We start from the raw sequence: 24,063 nt of genomic DNA, 5'->3' as shown, positions 1-24,063 counted from the left end.
TGCTCTTATCAAAGTGAATCTCAGTGCAGTTCACCATGATTAATTATGTACTTGAAGTGTAATATATGCAGACTAATGTAAAAGCCATTAGGTACTTGGCATTATTCCACTTGCTGCCTCGAAGGGCTACAGCAGTGACAAACAACACACACTACTATTAACAGAAAGAAGAAATTGGCTGGAACACCATAATTACCAGCCTTTTCTTTTCTGAAGATGAACAGGCTGCCATTAAAGACTACATAGATACGTAAAATAATATTTTTTTAAGAATAGTGTTAAAGGTAGGTATGTTATCTAAACACAAGGGATCTAATTTTCAGAGAAGCTCAGTTCCTAATGACATAATTCAATGTTAGACTGAACGAGGTCAGATTCCTGTTTTGAAACCTTTGGTGAGAAGAAAAATCTATCTGCAAAAATAACTTGACTCAGTATTAACTGTGTATGTGGCTCCGTATGAATCATATAACATAGCTCAATATTTGCTATGTCCTGCCTTGCCAGATAGATACAAACCCTTCCAGCTTTCTGGCCAAAGAGGAAATTTGAATCATCTGTGTTACACTGCACGTATCTTGACCGAAGACTCTAAATCCTCGCATTCAGGCACTTCATTTTACTGGCTCAAGCACACAAAAATGTTAGTATGTCTGTCCTCCGTTGCCATTACAGTCAACATGAATCCTCTAACCTACTGAGAAGCTAGGGTGGGGAGAGCCAAGTATTTAAGATGTCCACCACTACTTGGAAATTAGGACTAGTAATGATATTAAAGATGACTTGCTCGTGTTTCGGGATCTTCTGTTGTAGTCAATGATAAATTCCTGTTTCTTCCCATGGGAATAACACCAAACTTAAAATACTTGTTTCTCCTCCTATACATCATGGAATGACTTAGCACGGGAAAATTCAGATTAATAGAGATAGCTCCACAAAATGCTGAGATAAAAATACCCTGACATAAAACAGTAAAATAAGTATGTAAGACATCATACTTACTTTATCCAAGTCATAAGTTCTACTGTATCAGGATCATAGAATTCTTGTAGTTCTGAAAGCTCTGTCATTATCCTAGGGAAAAACTGATGGGAAAGAAAAAAAATTTAGAGCGTCTCCTTATACTAAGGCTTTAACAATAGAAATGGGGCTCATCTGAGTTTTCCCTCCAGCCTGGTATTATTGCTTGACTATTTTGCAAAACTTAATTTATACTTACCTGGCAGCAGACCTTCTCCAAAATAAGAATGTTAAACACAAATTCTCATCCCTCTCCATTTTATTAGAATATTTATAACTTAAAAAAAAAATTAAAAACACAAAAAAATCCACGTGGCAACAACATTCATCAACTTTAACTGGCCTTAAATGAATCAAAACCATACCTCAGGTTTTCATATACAAATGCATGGAAATAAGGGCAGCAAACCAAGAAGCTGATACATCTCCCACAGTAAACCTGCTTGAGCAGGAGGGGTTGGATTGTTGTGACTTAATGGAAAGATGTTACGCAAGCAGGATGGGAGAGAAGGAATTTCCTAGGCGAGCTTTATGGAGGTAATCTGCTCTGGACTTTCCTCTGACTTTTACTTCAATCACTGCAATGAAGGAAAGTACACTGTATTGTATGAAGTAAGGATAACTCAGATCACACTCTCGAAAGCATTTTGGGAAAAGGAGCAATTCTGGGAAGTCAGACAGGATGCCAAGTCCTTCAGACCAGACCAGACTGCCAGCCTGCACCATGGCTTTCCTATTCTGCCAGGTCTGAGTGATGAAGGAACGACAAGTCCTTTATTAAAATGGGAGATTTTTTCAGTCCTTGAGCAATTTTGAGCGTTTATCTGAAGAAGGCTAGAAGCTGGCCAGCCCTGAGGGGCTGGAGCATGTCATGCTGTTGTAAATGCTACGCAAAAGCTACTGGCTACCAGCTCTTTTTGAAAGGGATGAAGTGTACAGGTTATGCCAGACTAAAGGTACAACTTAATTCGGGACAGCCATAGTGTACAGATAGTTGGGAAGTGGGAAGCCACTTTTAATTAAGGAGTTCCCACCCCCAGCACCTGGACAATTCAGCTGTCAAGTGACAGCAGTGTACAGCCAGACATATTTGGGCAGCACCTTAACAGCTGCCACATTTGTATCAGAGTTGAAAGCTGTAGCAGTGCTGTCATACACATTCCTGAACTGTCTTCAGAACAGGTGCTGGACAGAAAGAGGAGCCGCTACTGCCACCCCAAGGACAACCAGCTCCACTTATCAATCAAAGCCCTTAGAAAAATCTAGCTAGATGAGGGACTATGCCAGACTGAGTCAGAATGCAACCAAGCAGAAAGATGCTAAGCTGTACACTCAGCCATTTATAGCCATGGTAACAGATTAAGAGCCTCAAGGCATTTGCACTGTCCCATTACTATTAATCAAAGTTTCCAAGCTTAGGGATGAGTTATGAACCTGGAGAGCAAACTGCTCACCACTGCTTAAAAGCAAAAGCTGGATCTGCAATGGATGAAGCCCTCTAGAGTTCAGCCATCCATACTGCTTTTATTAAAAAATAATCTGAAAAAGAATTATTTGGTCAACTAAATTAGTTTCCTCTATTGCAATAGATTTCATAACTCAGTTGAGCAACTCTAGCATTTTTTTCAGGAGAATATCTATTGCCCTGGCAGAAGAGTCTAAGGAATCAGATTACACTGCACCCAAAATTTCTACTGTACGACAGATATTACAAAATCTGTTAAAATACTGTTGGTCACAACTTGCTTTTGTATTTGAATTCTTGCAGAACTATTTAAACTAACTATTTTGAAGCTATGTCAGTATAGCAGAGGTTACACTTTATAGGATATTTCCCATATCTTTTGCACTTACAGAAATTTAAAAAATAATTTCCAAATATTCTTTCCACCAGTCTTGTCTGTGACTTGCAATAAAGAACAAAGTATTTATTTTAAACACGGAAACATCTGTAGCTTTCCTTCCCTGTACTGTAGTATATACATACCTCTACAAGGCGCTCTGCGCGAATGATTTAATTCTGTTATAATTTGATGGAAGCTTTTCAAATAGATTATTTATGTCCTCCCATAATCTCACTTCCATCTAACCACACTTCTTTTCACTAAAACCAACATTGGGGCAACATAGTTTTCAACATCCCAAGTTTTTAGTTGGCAGTATTTTCTTTGTTGAGTCAGTTTATATATCCAAAGCTTAACAGCTGAATATATAAAAGTCTTAATTTAAATTTAATGATTGCTTATTGTAATTAAGAAGTGTTTAACAAAATAAATTGTTAAATACCCTCATACCGAAAAACATAAACAGTGGATGATAGCTTTAATTACATTTCAACATATATTATATTTGCTCATCATTTTGACTCATGTCGTATCTAGATACAAACCACAAAATTCAAAAAGTACTATTTTACCTCTTTCCACAAACTGAATCCAATTATTGTGGGAACTGCCATACTCAGAATAAGAGCCTAGAAAAGACATGTTAGAAGAAATCGATTATGCACAATTCTCCATTCTCCAACCTTGGACTATCTGTTGATTGTGCTCATATAGCAGGCTACATTTATGCCTTGACTCTTAGAGTGACAGTAGGTGAAACTGCCATTTTCTACCAGGCAAAAGACTCCCTGCAAGCAAGAATTTGCCTAATTTACCATGGAAGAACTTACTTGACCCACAATAACTTTATGATCAATATTTGGGATGGTTAATTACTGCTCAAGCAACAATGATGCAATGTGCACATGTGATAGGGAACAGAAGAAAAGTAAACACCTCATATACAACTGCAATGAGATAATCTGAGAAATGAAAAAAAAGTATGAAACAAGCATTTCAATCCTCTGATCTTGATGATTTTGTTATATTGTGTCCTTACCTCATTAGAAACACAACTGCACAAAGCTGCTAAAAACTGCACAAAGCAACTCTCAGCTTATCAAGAATAAAGCTAGTTGTTCCCACTGTAGCACATGTTCAACTGCAACACTTCTCTATAATGGCCACACACAAATCTTACACAAAGTAATTCCATTTACCATCTCTTATGAAGCAGCTTTATTCTCAGCAATTAAATACACCTATCTACCACATTTTAGCCTCACTTCCCAGCGAAACAAGGCATACATTGATGCTTGCATGCATGCTTGTACTTTTTCTGCTGCGCTCCTCCTAAAAGGTGCATGACCTTCTTGGCCAATCTCAACTAAATATAACAGAGAGCTTGAGGTCTCAAAGACTTGTTAATAAAAATTAAACAGATGAATGAAAGAGAGAGAGAAGACAGTTTTGCTTCTTATGGTGAAAAGGTGTGAACACACTAGGCATCAAAGAACATGTGAAAGAGTGATATTAGGTACAAAAGAGACAGAAAAAGCAGACTACATGAGATCCACTGCTCACAGAACTATATGTTCTTTAAACGAGTTCTTCTATAGGTCTTAAGTAATTGTTGTGCAAGAAGTTTTACACTTGCTATCTGTTATTCCCCAAGACATTGGCAACAGAAACTCACCAGCAATATTGGGTGCACAGCTTTCAGTCGAAGCCACTTGAAAAGCGTCATCCACAGTTCAGGAGAGCACACACCAAACGCAGCAAGCATGCAAACATAAGGTGTCCATAGATATTTCATTCTGAAAAATATTGCAATAACTTAGTTGGGACTCTGCATGCCTCTGTGTTCAAGCTATTTATAAAAACATTCAGATATTTTTCACTTGTCAAACACAGTCTAGATGTTCAAGCAATCTGAGATCAAGTTTGAGGGCACTGAAGGGTAAACCAAGGAAATCTCTAGCAGAAGAGCAGGCACCTGATTATCTGCTGTAAGATGCAGGAGCAAGATCCAAGGTAAAAGATGACAAAATCCTTCACAGAGTTCAGGGGAGGATGAAAGAAAAACAGACAGACTAGTGAAGTCACTTGGCTGTTGCAGTTTCCCAGCCAAGCAAGGACAAAAAGCAGCTATTCAGCAAAGCTGTACAGACACTGTACTATAAGGGAGTTCCTGAAGAAAGGAAAGGAAAATATTTAATAAACAATTTAAAATTTGCTGGTATTGTCTGCCTCTTAAGGATAGACTAGACAAGTTAAAACGACATGATAACACAACAGTCTGCTCACTTTAAGAATCCGCGAATATTCAGATTTTAGGACGACAAGCGTAACTCACACACAAGTCTGCCACCTTCAAGCTGATTTAGTTGAGAGTAAAGATTAGAACAATAACATCTTCCAGAACATTAGCTTCTGTAGTCTTAAGGACTAACACAATATCTTTGAAAATAGCTTTGCTACTGCCTTAACATGCCAAGCAAAGGTATACTTCTTGCTAGCCTAGACACAAGACTGAAAACAAATCTTCCACATCACAATATTGCAGAATATACACTGTTCACCAGAACATTGCACAAGATCTTGCTACAATAAAACACTAATGAATGAATGACAGTACGGTTCCAAGTTAAACACCATAAAGAAAGTAATGTAAATTTTCTTCAATCAATCATTTTGGCTGCATGAAAGCTTGCAAAACACATTAAGAAGACCAAGCACAATTCATCATACACCTGTATCCAATTTACAGTCAAAATCTGTGCCCTCTCCCCTGCTAGCAAGTACCACAATATTTCAGAAAAGGGGTGAATTTCCAAGGGGCAGATGGTGTATCATGTCCAGTTAAGAACTCTCTGTTGCTTTCAAAAGAGATACATCAAAATCAGACTTACCCTTCCAAACACATCGCTAGACAACCAAGTAAAATTGTGTGAATTACATGATAAACTATTTCTGGCCTCTCTCCAATTCGACCATCCTCAAGTTTAACTGTCTCTTTCAGTGGTTCACCACTGCAGTTGGAGAAAATGAGACATCACTTAATTCAGACATTATCTCAGGCAAAGGTGCCAATAAAAACACTTCTATGACTGTTAAGTCAGCAGTACATCGAGATCATTGTGTCATATCACAAAATAGCATGGCACTAATTATTTGGTTTTTGTACTTCATCAATGATCCACCAGTACCTACTGTCCCCCATTTTAGACTGTAACTTCTCTGGACCAAAGGCTGTGAATTAATACAACGGGATCACTGGCCTTAAATCCAACCTTAAGGTAATTCAGCACTAAGAGACAGTCTAATTTAAGAGCATGCACACCCAGAAACATTTAGAAGAAGCATGCTATACTTGCATTCTAACTAAATTTCTACATATCATTAGCTTGGTGAAGAATTACAGAATCTGTAGGATAACAATTGTGTGTGGAATGCGTATACCATTTTATGACAAAGTAAGGTAACAGAAACAGGTTTTAGTCACATTATTATGAATTCTCGTAACATATTTTAAGTAAATAAAAATCGTAGCAAAAATCTTACAACTAATTTTTCTCTACAAATGAGAAGGTAAGGCACACAATAGATTCAATTTTATTCTACCATCATGTGATTGCAGGTTTTAGTTTTATAATTAGTTTCCTCACCACAAATGGAAAAAATATTTGCGATTATTAACTGTTTCAAAACAAAAAAGAGGGGGGAGGAGATAGAAAGTTTATTTTAAAAAGCTGTTGGACATATTGGAGTCACTGCTCATCACAAAGCTGTAAATAGCTATTTCAACCACTAGCAAAACATTGGCAATTTGTTTCATTGTTTTGAATTCACTACCACACATCCAACCTTTGAATATACTACCACGCATCCAACCTGATAAACATTTTCATTTATAGAATTATAATCTTTATCTATTAGACGTCTTGGTTATTGAAAAAAAAGATCTATTGATTTATGTTGCAGACAAGTGAGAAATGTGCCTTAATACCTAAACAGCTATACCATTCATCTTCTACCAGGAAGAGATAATTTCCTAGCCATTGGTTTCCAAGATAAGTTACACTAGGATCTACAGTGTTGCTATTCCTGGTCTGTTTACAGACAGCTCCACTACCCCTTCTCTCAAGGGAACCCTGAATCACTGTGAAACTAAAAATAATTCAGTAAGTTTTACTTCAGCTCTGTTCTGCGCAGCAAAGGCTGATGGACCTTACCACAGTAAACAAGAGTTTTAAAAAAAAACACAGTGAAGCAACAGAAATCTGAAATCCCCTCAACTCCACCCATCTCATCCTTCCCAGTATGTTAACTCGGGGAAAAAAAAACAAACCAAACCAACCAACCAAACAAACAAAAAAGTCCAAAAAAGAAACAAATTCTCTAGCAACAATTAGATTACTTTTCTGTTGGAAGGGAAAAATAGACAAAATATCTTTCTCCTTAGCAATGGGAAGCAACATAAATGCATTAAAATGTTAGCCAGAGCTCTGCAGAAATTGCACCTATAAACCAATGACAACTCTCTGTCCTCACTGACAGGATGCTCAAGAAGCATCTTTAAGAGCCTCTGGTGGGCCTTTCCACTGGTGCTCATATTCTGGCAAGCTCACTGGTGCAACAAACTTTGAAGCAACAAACATGATGACCATTCACTTAAGACATCCATGAATCTCTTTATTTCTAACTTCTAATTTTTCAGTATATATAAGTTACTTACCAAATTGTCCTAAAAATGACCTGAGTTACAGAAAAAAGGCAGATAATTAATACCAAAATATAGAAAGGCAACAGTGACGATTGCGTTAGTCGCAAAAAAAAGTCTTGGGAAGGTGCCTGAAGAGATTCTTGACAAAGGAGCCAATTCATTGTAAAATTCCTAGTAAGGCAAAAACATCCCATTAAAAACCGTAACAATACCCCACAGAAGAGAAAAAAATCCTCAGCGCACAACCAATCACAGTTTAACCTATTCATATCATAGGAAACTATTTCAAATTTGTCTTTGAAAAGTTACCTTTTTATCATTTGAAACTGCTTCCAAAGTACTCTTAAGAGTATTTGTCAAAAGCTTATCTTCCAAAAAAGAATCTGTGATCCAAAGAGACCAGACTACAGCTCTTTTATACCACAAAAACCCTACCTCCCATCTAACTCCATTATGGGGACCACAAAGCACTTTGTTGTCAGAGGATTAAGATTCTAGAGATATTGATGCAAGAAGGTATGCTTGTCCTCATTCCAAATGAGGGGATGAAGAAGGGAAAGCGGTCATCTGAGATCACATACAAGCCCGAGGCACTGCCAAGAATAGAATCCTTAATGCTGAAATTCCTAGTTCTGTAGCCGAACCCATTTGATCATTCTTCTTCCTCAATTAATGGGCAGAATGATTAAATACTCTGACAAAAACCACTATCAATGTGTATTCTCAACTGGAACTGGTGCAACATGTGATTCCGTGATTGCATTCTTGTCTTATTTTGTTTCACTTTCCTCCCTCTTTTCTTTTTCTTTTCCCCCAAGGGAAGAATGGACAACTGAACCATTTCCAATTAGACAGAATCAGTTTAAAGATTGACAGCTGGACATGTCCAAACTGGCCTTAAAAGACAAATCTTGAAGCTCTTGTGCTGCAAACCGCAATTCCAACCCAGAGTTACATGATTTTCTAGTTGTAGTTGCACCTAGTTTGTCTCAATCACCGGCTTCATTGCTGAGTTTGATAGCCTGGTAAGTAACATGTAGCAAGTTTTGGGGGTGGGGGGGGAAATAAAATCCATAATACCTGGTAGCTGAATAAACTGAAATCCTGACCAGAAGCAGTCCTTTCTTTTCTTGCAAAACACTTAGGAACGTGTATGTATGTACGTTAAACAACGCATCTTAGTCAACATCATTACATCTTGCCTTCCAAAAGTTCCCAACAATCTCAATTAAGTGTGATGCCATTTTCCACTTCTTCCCCTGAAAGGCTGTGAAGTAGTTTTGTAAGACAGATGCAGTTCCCAGGAGAAAGTCCCAATTCCTGCACAGAATTTCAGGTCTTGGCTTGGGTCCAGGCGGTGTCTCCATCCTTACCAATAATTCACTTAATGTTTTCCAGAAAAACTGTAGCCATGATGTCGTCTTCTTGTACATCAACACTCAACTCTTTTACAGATGTAAACAGTTTTTCTTAGAATCACAATTATTCCCTCTGAGTTTGAAGTTGTCCCTTGTACTAATTTCTTCCAAAACATTGGGGATGAGAGGAGGCGCTTAGGGGTGTTATTCTTACAAAACTAAAAATAAATCCCCACAACCCAACCCTATTTTGAGACAGTATTGATAGCTCACGACTTTTTTCAGACCCTTTTCTTTTCCAGGCTATAAAATGTTAGTACCATCACCTTTACCCTATTATCTTTGCTTTGAAGTCTTATTAGAACACATTATAGGCCACAGAAAAGTTTTGCCCTTCAGCACTGAAAGAAAACAAAAATCTACGAAAAGATTTCCCTTTAAGGCATGAAAAACATTGAGGAGCCCCAGAAACGTCAAAATCCTAAGTAAGTTCTGTATATACATCTTTTTAAATTCAATCTTATAACGAGGCCACAAATGAAAACTTTTTCCAAAACTTCTCTCTAACATTCTTACAAGCCACTGAAATTTTACACTTTGCAGAGCTGTTTCGGAAGTTTGGCTATCTTAGAAGGTGTAAAGAGTTTTAATACTTACTTAGTTGTGTTTAAACCAAGTTTTACTCCAATGAACTTCAGCAAATGCTCATTTTCTTTATGAGGAACAAACATCTGAAAATTAATTTAGCAGAGAAAATTCTTACCAAGTGCTGGAAGCAGCTTTCACATAGTCACTTCATTCAGATTACAAAATAGCAGGGATCAATCAAATATGCAACAGTTAAAACTAACAAATCAGATTGTGTGTCAATTAAGTTACTAGTACAGTATTGTAAATCTTCACTTAAATCTATCTTTAGGGTTTCCCTCCATTTCATTCATGTACTCCAACAGGAGGGCAAGTGAAAAGCTGTCAGTAAGTTATTGAGACACTACTGAGCAGTGTAGAAAGGATCATGAAAACCAGACGTGGATCGAGCCCCTTAGAAGCCAAAGAACACTTTGGCTTTGGCTTCACTAAACAACAGGATTACAGCCTAGCAAAAACTATGAATGTTTGCAATGCATCACATAAACTGTTTGAGCCAGCAAAAGTTCTGTGTACTGTCCACATAATTTAACTCTTAGTTTTCAAGGTTAGGTTTTATTTTCCTGAAGATAGAGCGAGGCTAGCCAGTCTGCACAGCACAAGAAAACAATCAGATCTCAGCATTCTCTCAAGCTTTGTAGGGTTCACTAGCTTCTTTATTTTTAAGATTACACTGCTAATTAACACAACCAGGGCGAGTTTGAGACATAGAGGAAAAGCACAATAAATTAGGCAAAAGACTAGAACCATCAAGAGGGAGTTGCTAATCAAAATATAGGACCAGGCTAAAATCACATTGTGTAATCTCAACTCCTAGCTGGATCCTACACTAAGTGAACATGGGAATAGAGACCTTCTAGTTGAAATTTAATTGAAAATTAACATCAGCCCTGAGAGTATTCATACCTATTCCTGGCTACTAGGTCTTCTCCATGCACAAGAATATTGTTTTAATAATCAGACTAGTTTGTAGTGGCCATCCAAGTTATAACAAAAAACATATTTATGAAATAGCTAAGTGCAATTTATATAGTATTTCTACACTATGCTTTAACCTCAACCCATAAGACAAAGAACCCACCAAAAAACATCTGTTTGTGTTGTAGAAGACTTTTCATATAGCTACAAAATGACTCAATTTTTAGTATTCCAATTTGCTATGAATTAAGCTATGAACTCTCAGATCAATAAGATAAGCAACATTTCAAAAGAATTTTCCAAGACATATCTTTAACTTCCCATTTATGAGTAGATTTTGACAATTAAAATCACTTTTACAGACAAACCTTACCTTTAGTAAGAAGTTCAGTGTCACTGTTAACGTAAGGACCAAATAAATTTGCATTATTTTCAGCAATCTTGACATAAATGTACCTTTTTTCATATTCATCTGCAAAAATATGTTAAGAATGCTGTATCATTTGGAATTCAGTTTAAATAATAAAAACTATACTCAGAATCAGAGGAGAGTGTAGTTACCTGAAGGCATTTAGACAGCATTAAAGCTGCTACAAGACTCAGTAATGGTGACACGAGTAAGGCTGAATTTTCAAACTGCAAAAGGTACCCCAAGAAGAGGGAGAGCAAGTAGGTTTTGTATACTTCATGCACCTGTCGAAGAAACAAAATAAAACACAAGAAAATACAGTGGTTACATGTCTTGCTTTTTAACTCAGTAGACAGCTCACTCCATGCCTCTGCTAATCAGGGGATTAACATATCTCTGTCCTCCAAGTCATGAATCCAGCAGGGTACCCGATACTTGATTCTTTAGACTTTTATATTTTAAGGACTCCGCTTTGAACTAACATAGATCAAACATTTCCCACTCCTGAGGAACAGGGAAAAAACTCGCAATTGAAAGAAGAGGTGATGAATTAGAATTGCATACAGTTTGAAATGGAAGTTACATCTAATAAAAATAGAAGGCACGCATGTATGAAGTAACATATACACCATTGCTACGGGCAGAGTAAAAACACCTTATCATTGCAACATTTGTAAGAACCATTTGGCAGAATAAATTAAAATACCTTCTTGTATTGAAAAAGCAATTGATCTTCAGCATCTGTTTAGCCCATTTATTGCCTAAATCAGTACAGGGTGTGCCATTCAGGGTAAAAATGAGCCCCTTAGCTGCACAGAGCCAACAGAGCAGTTTATCGGTCAGCCCTACCCTACCATGAATATGGAAAGCAAAGTGGCAACTAGACCAAAAAGGACGCATGACTGAGTATCATTCATCGCTCTTTCAGCTCTACAAGGATGTTTCAGCTCTCAGAAGCTTTGTTTAACTTCTAACGCTTTTGTTAGGAAAGCTGTCCCAAACACAGTAGTCCAAAAGAAAGTGAGTTTAAAGCCATTTCACTCTTCTGATGGACATGATGTGCACTCCAGCTGGACCCAGGCTAAAAAGACAACACTCGGTCTGTGTCCTTCAAAGCTCATGAGCAGTATTTATGTCAGGCACCTCTGAGGCTGAACTTAAGTCCCCAAACATCAATTGGCTGAAGAGTTTTAATACCTTCTCTGTCTGTGCCAAGGCAAAGCTGTCCAGCAGAAAAAGAGAAACAGCCTGGACGCACAGGAGATAGTGACTGTATTCCCACATCATCATGAAGGTATAGGTTGAAGCACCCACCAAAAGGTAACAAAACTTCTAGATTTTAAAAAAAGAAAAAAGAAAGAAGTGCATTAATTTCATATCTATGCATCTCTGACACTGAATAACCAACAGGTCATTAAAATAGAAACTATGGAAATAAATTGTTATTTTAGGAAATAATTAAAATACTGACTTCAGACATATTTAACATTTCTCAAATGGAAGAAAGTAATTACTGAAACTTTCAAGAACACTTAAAGCCAATCAGAAGAAACATCTTTGACACAGAAGAGGCAGGGAAGGAAGTTACCACCATCTTCTCCAAGCAACAGGAAGAGCAACAAAATAGTTTACATAGTGAGAAAAATTCTGCATTGTTTTATTTTAAAAAGATAGCACATGGCTCATTACCAAACTGTTCTCTCTGAACCCTCATGGGGGCATAACAGTGCAGGGCACAAGTCGCTTAGCAAAAACTGCACATGCCTAGGTAAAATCCAAGTGGCTGCTTTGAAAAGAACAAACAAAGCATCTACTGTTTTCTGCTTAGTCAGGCAATAGTGACAGAGGCAACTACTCTAGAGCACAGTTCTACCAACAACTCTTTATAAAGAAATTAATTTTGCTTTACCTCAGTAGAACAATTTAGGTTTTTTTTTAAATAGCCTGTGAGAGCTGCCACTTGACATGCAAAATATGGCAAAGCCCAATTTTCCCTTGACGGTATGGAGTGATCAATTCTTGTTGTATCTGTCCTAGAATAAAGTACAGAGAAACAAAATCATTAAAAGATTTATGTAACACAAGTATCAAGGAAAGTCTAAATGTCACTTCTAGTTATCAGTGTGGCCTTGCAGGCATGTATTACATGTAAAGTAATACTTGTAAAGTAATACTGACAACATTTCGCTGCTTGATACATGTCACAAATTTAATGTCAGCATAGAATGTCCAATCTTTACTCATTTATTCAGCAGGTCTCCTTATTAGGTGGCATTTATAGAACTGAAGCCAAAAAGCATCTGCCTCCAACCTTTTCTGATCAACCACAACACCGTGCAAGCCAGACACATCATGCACTGCTTCTGCCAACCCCCACTGTGACAATGGAGCCTTCTCTGGCCACGAGCAATGCTAAATGGTCTTATGTCCATAGCCAGGGGACACTGCTGTAGCAGCAGCTTTCCACATTACAATGAAAATCAGCTTATAGCGGAGAGAAAAGATTCCTTTCAGTTCTCATACAATAAGTTTTGAACAAGTGATTTAGGCAGTCAAGCACAACAAACTCAGAATCCAAAGTAGTGCTCCCTCATAACAGCAGCACCAAGAGCTACGGTCTACAAGGAAAATACTGCCCAGGAAACCAAGAGATTAAAGATGGATGCGGAGCATGCAGGCCCTTCTCATGGAATGACTTGACAGTATCTGCACAATTAGAACTGTAGGACAAAGTTTTAAAAGTGCTAAAGTGACTTAGAAACACAAGTCACACTTTCAAATGTGATCAAAGGCACCAGTTTCAGAGGTGCACAGTCTTCTTTATGTTTACTACGCTTTTAAAAAGGAGCCACAAGCTCCTTTATCATTTCGATATTTGAAAGCATCACTTTTAATTTTTACCACTGAAGCTTCTCACAGAGGAATATTTGGAACATTTTTAACTATCAGACCTTTCAATTTGTTAACATTGTTTAATTTTTGCTGTTGAAATAACACAGATTTATTCACCATTTTTCCTACTTTCCACTGTTCACACCAGCTTGATGAAGGCATTTTTGGCTGCTAATTACAGATTTGGTCATGACAACTTCACATTCCTAGAAGATACTTCTCAACAGTTCAGCTTTAAAGGTGTATCTCTTAACTTTTTGCTCCTCCATAGCTCTTTTCTTTCAGGTGCTCTCAATTTCACAGAAAGCTCCACAGCACTTGGTGACAAACCGGGAGCCTGAACGCAAGTTCTCATGGTCCAAATCAAGCTCCCTATTATCGTGGTGTTTCATAAAGAGAAGGGACACTTCCTTGGAAGTGAAATGTTTTAAAATGAAAAGGAAAAAAAAATATTGGGATCAATACCATCTAAAAAAATTGCAATTCACATGAAGACCCACTACAAAAAGCATATTAAAAAAAATAAAATCAAAGACCTTTTACAAGAAAAATGCACTTGGCCATTTCCTTCTATGCAACAGAACAACTGTTACAATATTTAGAGCTGGCCACAGAGAGCACTTCTGTTTTACAGGAACTTCAGAAATTTGTTTCATTCTTCACCAGCACAAACCCAAAACCTTCTGAGATGGTTTTGCAAAATGGAATTGAGTGAGAATACTCCTGTATTCACACACATATAAAAAGTCAGTTCATGTGGCAGCATGGATTGTTTGGACAACAGGAGGCCTTTGCATTAATAAAAGCAACATGAGAATCAGTGTGTATCTTGGAAATGTTTTGCATTCAGCATAGGAGCTTGCTCTCACAATGAGAACACGAAGTGTAACAGAAAGTATTTCAATTGCTCTAATATTTTACAATGCCTTATTGACAAACTAGATTGTATAAAGATGTTTTTCTTACCTGTTAATAATGAACCATGCTACAGTCAGCATTCCTGCCAGCCAAGTCCCACTCATAACCCAACTGGTTACAAACAATGCAGTCACATAAATTCCCTGCAGTCCAAAAACTATACCAATGTAGAAATACACTGGTTCAATAACTTCCTGAAATTACAAATAAAAACGAAGAGACATAGCAGCAACTGAGCTGAAGCTGTAAAAAATTACTATTTACTATTTGGGTACTGCTAACAGTGTGCTAGGTGCTTTACAAACAGGTAAGAGATGGCCCCTATTCTGTAAAAGTATTGGACATGCTTTTATTCTGGGCTCAGGAAGAACAAAGCAGTGTGAATTAAGAGCACACTTTGGGATTCAGCTTGCTAGTGCCATGATTTTTGTATTTGCTTTAGCATGAACATTGTACGTGTCAGATCTAAAAAAAATCTACACTGCAGTGAGATATAAAGTTCACAGGACTATTGAAGAAGTTAAGTAGGGGAAGAACTTAAGAGAATGTGGAAAAAAATGGTCCCAAAATAGATAAATAAGTAATAAAAAAAGAGAGGGCAAATGAGAGAGGACACAAGTGTGCAGCATAAGCAGAACTAAGCTCAAGCAGAGCAGAAAGAGACAAAACATTTATCTACAGGAGTGCTTTTCCCTTTTATCTGTACGGGAATGGGAAGAGACAGGTAGCAATATAACAGACTTCCGTAGTGTGAAGGAGCTAACTTTCCTATTTTTAATGGATAGCACAGATACTCTCCACATTTCTAAGCAGTTTGTTGAAGTAAAGAATAATAGACAGAAAAGATTAGTGCACGTAAACCCCCAAAATCCAAGAAATCGACCATAACTGAGGAGAACCTGGACTTGGTGAGAGGCTTAGCTCATTTCATTCAACAAAAATTGCATGTATTTACTGTAGACAACATAGAAAGTCTCATACACACACATACACAATCATAATGAAAGCACAGAAAGTAGGAGAAATGCACATACTTCGCTACCAGATGCTTGATATAAAACACTGGCAATCAACTCTGGGTACAAAGTCATTTGCTGGACTGCATTTATCGTCTTCAGTGATATTGTCTTATTGTTGTGTGTCAACTCATAAACACCTATAGACAAAAAAATATATTATTCTTGGACTCACTTCCTACTGCTGTTCTTAAAAGAGGTGGAAGTGTACTCAATGGTAGGGGGAAACAGGCTTGATGATTAAAACTACTGACTGATTCACTCCTCCTAATTTTAAAGGAAGGAGAAAATTCTGTGCCAGATGCCATTCCACCCTACTGATTTAGAAAAACAGTTATTACCATTTTTTGATCTAGTCATTAAACAGAATCATAGAATCATAAACATTAGTCCCAAAACTAACCAGCTGAAGCGTAGCCTTTTCAGTAACCTACAGATCCCCTTCACAGGAGGTTCTTAAGAAGTGAGACAGAGACATGACAAGGATGAGCAGGATGTATTAAACCTGTCTCCACAAAGAGGTCAGATATGATGGCCTCATCACCCTTTTTAGCCCTGCACTTCTGAGACTTCTATGAATCACTAACTAAACATAATATGCCTTTGTATTGGATCAAGATTAAATTGATGCTGGCATACTTGAAGGATCCATAATTCTGAAATATTAGAACTAAAGAGAAGACTTATTGTGACTTAGGACAATAGAGGGAAGTGGGAAAATAATCCAAATTAGAGGAGACAAAAAAACCAAACCAAAATCAAAGAAAACCCCCAACAACAATGCAACAGCCAAACAAGATAACTGTTTCCAGCTCTGAGTATATCTTACTGTGTGGTCTGCAGCTGGTTCTGGCCAAACCTAGCCTTGCAGGACTCATAACTGGGTTCAGCACAGATACGATATACCTTTGAAAACTGGGCATTCCCATAATACCTAGCAGACATTAGTCTTAACTGTTGGCAGAGCATGCCAGAATGAGGCAGTCTGTCTATTCACAACACAGGTAATATCCCCAGAAAAAAACGAGGAACTGACTGCACCGAAGACCTAGTCTATATTGCTGACGTGCTACACATCAGCTGGGAAACCATTCAACCAATAAAACTATACCTATAAAGTTTAACTGGCTTCAGATGTGGATAAGGTTTCACAAGGCAACTGACTAATTTGGCATCTAAGTGCTGCAAGATAAGGCTGTTCACTCTCTCTTCTCCCCTGGAGTTCCTGCCTTATCCCCATGCTAGATCAGTACCTTTCTGAACTCACTGCACTAGCACAAAAGTGTTCCACCTACTTTTCATTGTTTTAGTTTTCTGCAGATTTAGGGACCTAGAATTAGTGAGCTCCAGAGCCAGTGTAGGATAAAGAGAAGGAGCTCAAAGGGAGAAGAGACTGTTGCCACCCAGTTTGTTCTTCTTCCTGTTCCCACCACTTAGTGCTCATCAACATCTATTCATCATAGCTGACGGGAGTAGAAACCTCTGTCAAGGACAGGATGAAGCAGATCAACTCTTGACAGAACTGTTCTATCTTTAGACAAAGGATGGAAAACATTAAGGTCCATGCTTCACTCCCAAATTAAACATAAATTACACTTACATGACAGAAAATCCACTATGTAGCATAGGCAAACCCAACAATAACTTCCATACAGGGCAATATGAGAGTAACACTAATCCTATTCCAGAGTACTCATTAAAGGCAATCCGCTAGAGTACAGGAGTAAGTTAAATATTGTTTTTTTTAAAAGACACTGAAAAGTTAACACAGCATGCAGTTTTTAATTAGTCTGAATGATATACCTAAGTAACAGCATAAAATCAGTCTTCCCAGTCTGCAGTTTTTTACACTCTCCAAAAGTAATAGGACTTTTCAAGGTTAATAAAACAAGCAGGTTTTGTACCTCTTTCAAAGGAAGGAGCCTTTAGCAGTTCTTTATAGAATGAGTAATAAATGGCGCTGTCACCCTGAAACGTAATTTCTCGTTCAAGTTCCTAGGAAAAAAAAAAAATATATGCAACCTCTTCCCATAGAAGACTGTATATTTCCAGATAGACTGGTTTTGTAATACAGCACATGGTTATGACTCCACTGTACATCTTCAAAATATTCCACAAAACATTTATCTTCACAGCACCTCTGTCAGTTATATAATGCTCTTTACAACTTTGCAAAAATGCTTGGAATGAATCACAGCAACTCAAATCTACAACTTAAGTCAGCACAAGATCCATTCATATTCATAAACTGGAATTTCATTCATTTTTCCATAAACCACTAAATAATACAGTTCTTGAAAAATGTCAAACTCCATACTTTACTGTTGCTTAGCTTATGAAATCCCAATATGCTTCAGAGTTTTTTCCAAGTTTTAGAAAGGTATCTCAATGATAAAGGATGGTATGAAAAAACACAAAAGCACAACAAGCCAAGACTACTGTTAGTAGGACAAACACTTTAAAAAAAAGAAAAGGAAAGAAAGAAAACAAAAAAAAGACACTATATCAAAGATAGAGGCCTGGGTAGAAGGACATGAGATTCTGCAAGTAAGTAGTTCCAACCTGACATGGATTAGCTTTGATTTCAAGGACATAATTTGAGTTTTGTTTCAGTAGCTTTACTTTTTCTTTACCTGCCTGCTGGAAAACCAGAATTTCCTTTCATGATATGTTGAGAGGTACACAGCATACATCATTCCACTAGTGACTGCCGCAAGACAGCCAAAGAAAAGTTTTGCAAAACGCTGAAATAACATATCTGAAAAGGGAAAGCGAAAGAGCTAAAATAGTCCAGAGTATTTAAAAACAAACAGTACACCCTACATACAACTTACTTCTGAACAGCAAGTAAATTTATTGGTATCGGAATCATCACAGCATCAGCAGCACAGATACATTGAAAACTGGTTTGTTATTCCTGTCCTGAAAGTTTCTTTCCCACCTGCTACCATGGCTTTATAGGACTCAGATAAAATACTCACATGCTACACTGCAAATTTCTCTCCATTTTAGTAAGCTTCATTGTCAAATTAATCCAACAAGGAAAAGTGCCTTAGAATAAACAGATCGAACTCTAGATTTTACCCAAAACACCACAAACTTCTTAAAGACATTAGAAGAAACATGTGGCAATACCACACCTAACATCAGTACAGAGACATGCTCTTTCGATGGGTCTACTTGGACTGTAGCTCCCTCCAGGCAGTGTGCACTTTTAAAATAAAAGTTTTGGGTAGCTTGGTGAGCAGTCGCCTATAATTATACCTGGTTTTAGTTCTGTTTCTTGAAAAGCTGTAAGGACCTGTTATCTGTTCATGTTTCAGTACCTTGGTACTGATCAAAAGATCATTCCAGGTACAATTAAAATATTTATTTGCGCTCAAATAATAACAGTAATAAGATTCTTAACCCCCAGTCTGAAACAACCCAGGACTATCATTTTACTCTGCAATACGTAAAATGTCATTATTGGAGAATTTTAATGTGCATGTCTGTTTTTTTTCTTGAAACATTCAAAAACCTAATTCATAATAAATGCACTATAAATTACGCAAAATGTAAGTGAATAATGAAAGAATAAATGAGAAGTTGACTAAAAAATCTGTGGCTTACATTTTGGCGACCTTCCCAGCTTGGAGTTTTCTTTGTTTCTCTCCTCTGGAGCCATTTTCTCAGATTCTGTGCAGTTTTGCTTCTTTCTCTGTCGCAGGTCTGTTGCCCCTGAAGACATTTTTTTTTAAAGTTATTGCAACACAATACTTACAATTGCACTCTGAGAAATCCACACAGCAGCAGGTAACAGCCAGTTACTGCTACTGATTCAGTCCCAAAGCAGATATACCTGACAAAAAGACTCAGTTAAGTCTGTCATATGCCTAACTAAACTAACAGCATGGCACTACAGAAATAAGTTCCCATGTTATTCCTTAGAAAAGCCAATAGTTTTCTCTTGAGGACATACTCTGGGATCACTGAGAACCCAAACCAGAAGCTCACTGGATTACCCCATGGTGAATATATTACACAGATGAAGTAAAGCAGTAGTTCAGATAAGTTGACACAGGCACTGGGAAACACTGGTGCCCATTCCATTCTTCTCTCATCCTGTTTTACACTGCTACAGTACAGAGCTGTACTAGGCATGTTACTGTAACACAAAAATTGGGCTAGTCCTTTATTTATTTTAAATTGAGCTAGCTGTTACTCATATGGTGTATTTTTTTACGAAAAAAATGTAAAGAGAATATCACCTTTTTCCTGCTACCAGATCTAAGCAGGTTTATGAATTTTTAGTGTAACATATAATTAAAAAGTGCAGTCTGATAGGCCACACAGTTCATATCACAAGACTGAGGGCTTCTTCAGCTTCTGTTATGCTTCTTGTAAACAGCAGGTCAAAGCCCCGGCCCTTTTATTTTACAGTCTGAAAGGAAACAGAGCGCAAGTCTCCATACAAGATGACTGATTGAAAAAAGTCTGTTATAATTACTATATTAAAGATGACATCCCACAACATTTATGTCACTTTAGAAGTATGATGAAAAGGTTTAACTGCAATTCATGCTCCAGAATTTTTAGCTTTCCAGACTGAGCTACTGACAAACATTGCCTGAGATTTTCTAGCCACTGATTTCCTCTGGACTTAGACCACCTCTTTCATAAAGTTATGCAACATCAAACTTGAAGTGTCAATATTCACATCCCACAAGAAAGCTTTTAGTTACTGTGGCTCTATGTTACTTCAGGTCTAAATCTCTCTACTTTAACTCTCAACTATTAGATTTAAAAATTACAAACTAGAGAAAGTAATACAAAAACTGCTAAAGTGATGTCTGCCTGGTTTAGGACACCTGTATTTGCGTTTTACCAGGATTTTCAAAGCTATTTATAAATTATTCTGAGCAAACCAAGATCTCAATGATAACACATTAAAATGTTATCATTTTTCATGGAATGAAGAGAAAATGTCTGCCTTCTTAGACAAGACAAGAACTGGAAAGATATTAAGCAAAATGAGGTTTAGGACGTTCAGTTATCACATTTATCATTATGTCAATCCAAAATGAAATATACATCACTATCTCTTAATATCATACCTATGAAGTTAATCAGCAATGCAAACACTGAGTGCGCTGCAATTTAAAATCACTTGTACCATACAAAATAAAATGAGGGGGGGTGGGGGGGAGAATTCTAGATCACCCAAACAGGCAGATATATACTCGGAAAGGCAACTGTCTGCCGTGGTCATTCTAGTTATGAACAAAGCAAGAGCAGTGAGAATACTGGAAGAAAAGGCATTTCTTTCACTTTTCTGTCAGGTAAGTGAGTCATATTAGAAGTGCAGCACACTTACATAGTCAAGAGTTAGCAGCAGTAATAGAAAACTCCCAAAGAAAGGACAATTTAAAATTCTAATTCTGAAACAACTACACTTCAGTGAGTAAATGATCTTCACCTCGGTTCTGAAGACTGCTTAACAGATTCTCCCCCTCAAAGCGATTACAAAGAAAGATCCAGGTATTCTACTTCTGTTTCACTTGCAGCTGCCTCAAACAAGAAAAATGCTGTTCCACGTCTATGAATTCTGTAAATGAGGTGAAATGAAAGTCAAACAAAGTGACAACTAAAACTAATCTAGGATTTCGAGCTGATGACACAGACTCTAGTACCTCCCTATCCACCACGCAGTTTTTCACCTGAGATTACTTTCTTGCTCCCTGTGAGTTGCCAGCAGATTTTTTTTTTCAACTCTCGTTTCAACAACAAGCATTCCACTTATTTTTTAGTATCTATTGTGGAAAAGCATAACTCATTGCTCCTGTGTGCCACTATATTAATTCATTTTTTGTCTATAAATTGAGCTCTGTCTGCAATCCTTGTCCTCTCATCTAAAAAAAGGATAAGATCGAGCTGGGAAACATTCAGAGAAGGGTCACAAGGATGATCAAAAGTGCACGATGGCTCCCGTACAAGGAACACTGAAGCAAGCTGATGATGCCTCAGACTGGAAAAGAGGATGACCAACAGAAACACGCCAGAGGTCTACAAGCTACTGAAGTACACAAACAGGCCGAATAGAGAGCAATGATTCACCTTCCCTTCTAAAACTGGAACAAAAAGTTATCAAACAAACACAGTGAGTCAAGCTAAAAGGAACCAGTTCATTGCACATTACCTTCATAGAGACCACTCCTACCCAAAGAATGTTCCACAAATGAAGAGTTTACTCAGTTTCAAGTGAGGATGGACACATTTGTGGAGAACAACCAATCAAAGACTTCTAAATATACAGAAAGCATCCCACGGAGAACAGTTGGGAAGCTGTAACATGACAGGGACAGCACCGCTTTCGCCAGTTTTGCTCTTGCAGTTCCTTAGCTGTCTAGTGTTCCCTCTGTACTTGGTCCTGGTGAGACCGCTCCTCGAATGCTGTGTTCAGTTCTGGGCCCCTCACCACAAGAAGGATGTTGAGGCTCTGGAGCGAGTTCAGAGAAGAGCAATGAAGCTGGCGAGGGGGCTGGAGAACAAGTCTTATGAGGAATGGCTGAGAGAGCTGGGGTGGTTTAGCCTGGAGAAGAGGAGGCTGAGGGGAGACCTCATTGCTCTCTACAACTACCTGAAAGGACGTTGTAGAGAGGAGGGTGCTGGCCTATTCTCCCAAAAGACAGGGGAAAAAATGAGAGGGAAAGGCCTCAAGCTCCGCCAGGGGAGGTTTAGGCTGGACATTAGGAAAAAATTTTTCACAGAAAGGGTCACTGGGCACTGGAACAGGCTGCCCAGGGAGGTGGTTGAGTCACCTTCCCTGGAGGTGTTTAAGGCATGGGTGGACGAGGTGCTAAGGGGCACGGTTTAGTGTTTGATAGGGATGGTTGGACTCAATGATCCGGTGGGCCTTTTCCAACCTGGTGATTCTATGATTCTACGAAGTGCAAAACCAAAACTGGCGAATCATAGAACCATGACAACTCTTTCTGCCGGTTTCCCTAAGAAAACTAAATACCCCCTCCTAGTCCCCACGAAGAGGACTAGCACAAAGGAGACCTGGAGAGAAAGGATTGTGCGGGGCGGGGGGAGGGGGGGCAGAAAAGCTAAACGAGAGCGGTGACAAGACAACGACACACGGCAAACAGAAGGGATGCCAAGGCAAAGCCCGCTCCCGGAGGCACCCACGGCTGCTGCCCGGGCACGGGAACGGGCCCGGGGCTCCCGTCGGGCGGGGAGGGGACGGAGGCCTGGTCTGTGGAGGCCTCACCCCCGACCGCGCCGGCCACGCAGGCCGCCGTCCCGCTCCGCGGCGGCGCTGCCGGCGGGACGCAGCGCGGAGGGACCCTCGGCCGCGGCCTCACGGGGACCGCGGCCTCGGGCGGCGGCGGCCGCGGGGCGCGGGACCCCTCACCCGCCTACCCCCCGCCCCCCCCCCCGCAGCCATTGGGCGCGCGCCCATCCACAGAGCCCGGCCCGCAGCCGCGGCCCCGCGGGGCGACGAGGGCGCGTCCCCCCCCCTCACCCCCCCTTCACCTTCCGACATGGCCGCGCCGCCGGCCGGCCCCCCCGCCGCTCTCCGCTCCTGTCGCCGCCGCCGCCCGCCTCTCGCCGTCCTCGGGAGCGCTCTCGCATAACACACGGCGAGCGCGGCGGCCCCTCGCTTCCTGCCGCGCCGCCGCGCCCGCCCGCCGCGGAACCGAGGTGTCCGGGGCGCGGCGGAGCCCGGAGCGGCGCGGCGAGGCGCAGGGCCCGGCCGGCAACACCGCCCCGCCCCACCCCCCCCCCGAGCCCCGCGTCCCCGGCGGGGGCTCTGCAGGGACCCCCGCCCTGCCAATCCCGGCCCGGGACGGCGCCCTCCGCAGGCAGCGGGGGGAGGTTCTTCACCGACAGGGTTATCGGGCACCGGCACGAGGAGGCGGCCGAGTCACCGCGGGGTCATACAATGGTCTCTTCCAACCTGGTTATTCTATGATTCTGTTTGGGCACTGGAACAGGCTGCCCAGGGAGGTGGTTGATTCACCTTCCCTGGAGGTGTTTAAGGCACGGGTGGACGAGGTGCTGAGGGGCATGGTTTAGTGTTTGATAGGAATGGTTGGACTCGATGATCCGGTGGGTCTCTTCCAACCTGGTTATTCTATGATTCTATTTGGGTTCAGGTTGGAAGGGAACTGAAAGATCATCTAATTCCAGCCCCACTGCCATGGGAATCGGAAAGGAACTGGTGGCCACTGGGACCGAGGCAGGGATGCTACGTAAGCTGGACAGGAGAGGATGCTGCAAGAGTGCTGGCCTTAGGAGCAACTAAGGGCAGACCTAACAACGCACTCTTTTGTTAGGTCTGCCCTTA

General features: G+C 39.7%; 1 protein-coding gene across 2 annotated transcripts in view; it reads right to left on the bottom strand.

Moving 5' to 3' along the window:
- DPY19L4 (dpy-19 like 4) overlaps positions 1-23,360 on the bottom strand; it is a 30,778-nt gene extending 7,418 nt beyond the window's left edge. The window contains exons 1-16 of one of the 2 annotated variants that reach the window (XM_069854362.1): positions 23,250-23,360; positions 19,341-19,448; positions 18,362-18,486; positions 17,633-17,723; positions 15,747-15,868; positions 14,761-14,906; positions 12,812-12,935; positions 12,100-12,234; positions 11,055-11,186; positions 10,867-10,965; positions 9,585-9,658; positions 7,582-7,740; positions 5,756-5,875; positions 4,540-4,660; positions 3,437-3,493; positions 1,003-1,085 (exon numbers count right to left, since the gene is read on the bottom strand). In XM_069854362.1, coding sequence (XP_069710463.1) covers positions 1,003-1,085; positions 3,437-3,493; positions 4,540-4,660; positions 5,756-5,875; positions 7,582-7,740; positions 9,585-9,658; positions 10,867-10,965; positions 11,055-11,186; positions 12,100-12,234; positions 12,812-12,935; positions 14,761-14,906; positions 15,747-15,868; positions 17,633-17,723; positions 18,362-18,486; positions 19,341-19,448; positions 23,250-23,259 — 1,706 coding nt within the window. In that variant the 5' untranslated portion in view covers positions 23,260-23,360. The remainder of the gene's footprint in view (positions 1-1,002; positions 1,086-3,436; positions 3,494-4,539; positions 4,661-5,755; positions 5,876-7,581; positions 7,741-9,584; positions 9,659-10,866; positions 10,966-11,054; positions 11,187-12,099; positions 12,235-12,811; positions 12,936-14,760; positions 14,907-15,746; positions 15,869-17,632; positions 17,724-18,361; positions 18,487-19,340; positions 19,449-23,249) is intronic. The other variant, XM_069854363.1, reaches the window with a different exon arrangement.
- Between the last annotated feature and the right edge of the window lie 703 nt (positions 23,361-24,063).

This window comes from Phaenicophaeus curvirostris, chromosome 3 (assembly GCF_032191515.1).
Source record: "Phaenicophaeus curvirostris isolate KB17595 chromosome 3, BPBGC_Pcur_1.0, whole genome shotgun sequence".
NCBI lineage: Eukaryota > Metazoa > Chordata > Aves > Cuculiformes > Cuculidae > Phaenicophaeus > Phaenicophaeus curvirostris.
This window is presented reverse-complemented; position numbering and strand designations above follow the sequence as displayed.